Genomic DNA, 3655 nt, shown 5'->3' with positions numbered 1-3655 from the left:
AAACAAAAAAAAAACCTTAGTTCCAATAGTGTAATGAAACAATCTTCCTAATTAGAGTTATTAATTTATTGACACAAATCCCCTCTCCCATCTGTTTATGAAAAACTACATTACCCTCTCAGTTGAATACTCTGAAGGTAATTATACTAAACTGAATGCATCATTCTCAGTACAAAAATTTTGTTCCTGTGTTCTCACAACTTGTTTCACTATGGAGACAGAGATTTTGAAGAGATATTCCTTTATGTGAAATGTTAAAGTATAATTAGACTTAAAACACAGACACTGAGTAATCCAGAGCACTAATATTATACATGTTTAAAAATTTTTTTTTATATTCTCTTCCTTCAGCTAATATCACTCCCAGCTGTGTTCATTGAAGTCAATGGATGAAGTGAATCATTCTATAGTAGCTGAGTTTGTGTTCCTTGGACTCTCTGATTCATGGGAGATCCAACTCCTTCTCTTTCTGTTCTCCTCTGTGGTCTATGTGGCAAGTATTCTGGGAAACCTGCTCATTTTGCTCACTGTGATCTTTGATCCTCACTTACACTCTCCAATGTACTTTCTACTAGCTAACCTGTCCCTCATTGACATAGGAGGTTGCTCCATTGCAGCCCCTAAAATGATTTGTGATCTTTTCAAGAATCACAAAGTCATCTCATTTGGTGGCTGTGTTGCTCAGATCTTCTTTACTCATGCTCTTGGTGGTGTTGAGATGGTGCTGCTTATAGCCATGGCTTTTGACAGATATATTGCCATATGTAAGCCTCTCCACTACCTGACCATTATGAACCCAAGAATGTGTATTTTACTTTTGATTCTTGCCTGGATCACTGGAGTCACTCACTCAGGAGTGCAACTGGCTTTTGTTGTAGATTTGCCATTTTGTGGTCCCAATGTATTAGATAGTTTTTTCTGTGACCTTTCTCAGTTGATTCAACTAGCCTGTACTGATACCTACAAATTGCAATTTATGGTTAATGCTAATAGTGGATTCATCTCTCTGGCCTGCTTCTGTTTATTGCTCATCTCCTATATCTTCATTTTAGTCACTGTACAGAAACATTCTTCAGGAGTTTCTTCCAAGGCCCTCTCTACTCTGGCATCCCATATCGCAGTTGTGGTTTTATTTTTTTGCCCACTTATATTTTTCTATACATGGCCTCACCCCATATCCCACCTGGATAAGTTTCTTGCCATATTTGATGCAGTTCTTACTCCTTTTCTGAATCCAGTCATCTATACATTCAGGAACAAAGAGATGAAACTGGGGATGAGGAGAATGTACGGTCGGCTTGTTCTCTTAAAAAATTTCTCTTAAATGCACTTTGAGTCAAGACTGTGAATCTTGAGACTCTCGAAACTGGAGGAATGAAAAATTGTTTCATTGAACTAGCAGAGATACATCTATATTATAGAATATGCCTTTATTTGTTGTATATAACCAGAAATTATTGTCCTCAAGATTTTTTGTCTTCAACTAATTAAACTGTTATAATGATGATGATGATGATGATGATGATGATGATGATGGTGATGATACTGAACATGTATATAGTGTTTTTAAATGTGCCAAGGCCTATGTTAAATGCTTTAAAATAATCTTCTATTTTGATCCTCATAACCCTGGAAAGTAAGAAGGCATCATTATTGTTTCCTTTCTAAAGGAAAAGTAGAAGAAACTTTCTACAGTAGCAGAAAGAGAGATTACGTGATCATGATCACTCAGTTATTAGATTTCTGATGTTGGATTTGAAGTAGTAATTTTCTTTCCGACTCTACGCTCATAACTTTCTTCACTCAGCTACCTAGCTTCCTCTAAACCCTCAACCTTCTATGATACCATTCCCAGAATTTTGCCAAGGATAAGTAAAACAAATTTCCCATAATACTGGAAATGAAGATTATTTCTCATGCCATCTCTATTTTCCTCTATCTATCCCAAGTCATTGATCTGGTTTGTTTGCAATTTCATTGGATTTGAATTTATTAACCATCTCCTCAGTATAAGACATTGCATACTAGGCCTTGGAGAAAGATAGACAAAATGGAAAACTAGTTCCCACTGGGTATAGTAGGAGGAAAGCCATGAAAAACTGGGTTCGAATGGTGCCTCTGATTCTTATAGCTCTATGGTCTTCCACCTATTCCTTAATCTCTCTATGCTTTCTGATAAGATAAGGGCTAATAACAGCACTGTCCTCAAATGAGATAATGTACAACCTCTATATACTAAACTTTGTAACTGTATAAATATAAACTACTTTTATTATTTTCTGAAAATTTTAGATCACTATTTGCTTGCTTTCCTCTGTCCTATTTTCCTACTTTTCTTTTATTAAATTGCTTTGGTTCTGGGGCAGTTAGTTGGTGTAGTGGATAGAGCACCTGCCCTGAACTCAGGAGGACCTGATTTCAAATCTGATCTCAGACACTTAACACTTCTAGGCTGTGTAACCCTGGGCAAGTTACTTAACCCCAACTGCCTCAGCAAAACCAAAACAAACAAACAAAAAAATAAAACAAAATAAGAACAAATTGCTTTAGTTCTGCTCTCAACTATCATGTAAATATGTACTCTTATAGCTACATATTATATTATATTTTATATATATATATATATATATATATATATATATATACCATGATTATAGAATCATAATCATATAAGTATATAACATATCATTCTCTCTATACAAAACACATGATTATAGAGTAACAAGTATATTAGAGCTTGAATGGAAATTCATGTTTTCATTAAAAATGGGTAATATAAGGTAGAGAGAGCTTAGGTGGCTTTTTTTGGAAGTTAACATTAATCAATCTGTATGACAACCAAAGTCTCTTGACCTTTTCGTCTTTGTAACTAATTTTTTTTAAATTTTCTAGTGTGTTTAGATTCCTGACCCTTTCTTTTACCCTGACAGCACCTTGAGCTATGCCACATAGTTTTAAGTTTGATCCTATGACAATTAGAAGGGATTTCTCAGGGTGCATCCCACACTTACTTGCTTTCTTTCCTCTCATTTGTTATTAGATTCAACCATTATTTCAGTATTTACTTTCAATTCTTCCCGTATTTTCACTTCCATCATGAATTCACTGAATTAGAAAATGACAAAATTTGAGAATTGGAAGGGATGTCAACAGCCATATAGTCTGACCTACACCACAAATCAATCTCTAATACAACATATCTTTTAGCTCTGTGACCCTGGGTAAATCAACCCATTATGCTTCAATTTTCTCATCTGTAAAATCATCTGGAAAAGAAATCATTCCAATATCTCTGTCAAGACAATTCCAAATGGGATCATGAGGAGTTGGACTTAACTGAATTGAGCAAGCAAGGAAGAAGTGGTTGCATAGCCTTTGCTTAAAGATGTCCCTGGATGATAGACCTTTCCCTCATGTTTCAAGTCAAGCTTTTCTCCTTTTATAGAATACTAATGATTAGAAAGGTTTTTCTGGCATCAAGCCTGAATTTCCCCATTTGTAGTTTTTACCTAGTGCTCTTTATTTTGCTCACTGGATCCAAATGGATCTTCAAGATCTCCTCTACTTGACAGCTCTTCAAATGCAACTATCATATCCCTCCCATCTTTCCCCCCTCCAGATTAACTGTGTCCAGTTGTTTTCATATAAAATGGAC

At 35.3% G+C, this 3655-nt stretch overlaps 1 protein-coding gene across 1 annotated transcript; it reads left to right on the top strand.

The window, feature by feature from the left end:
- The first annotated feature begins 385 nt into the window (after positions 1–385).
- On the top strand, positions 386–1324 carry LOC141553450 (olfactory receptor 4F3/4F16/4F29-like). Its single transcript, XM_074285108.1, has one exon. It carries the CDS (start codon positions 386–388, stop codon positions 1322–1324), a length of 939 nt encoding a protein of 312 aa, XP_074141209.1.
- Positions 1325–3655: the final 2331 nt, after the last annotated feature.

Source organism: Sminthopsis crassicaudata, chromosome 2 (assembly GCF_048593235.1).
Source record: "Sminthopsis crassicaudata isolate SCR6 chromosome 2, ASM4859323v1, whole genome shotgun sequence".
Taxonomy (NCBI): domain Eukaryota; kingdom Metazoa; phylum Chordata; class Mammalia; order Dasyuromorphia; family Dasyuridae; genus Sminthopsis; species Sminthopsis crassicaudata.
This window is presented reverse-complemented; position numbering and strand designations above follow the sequence as displayed.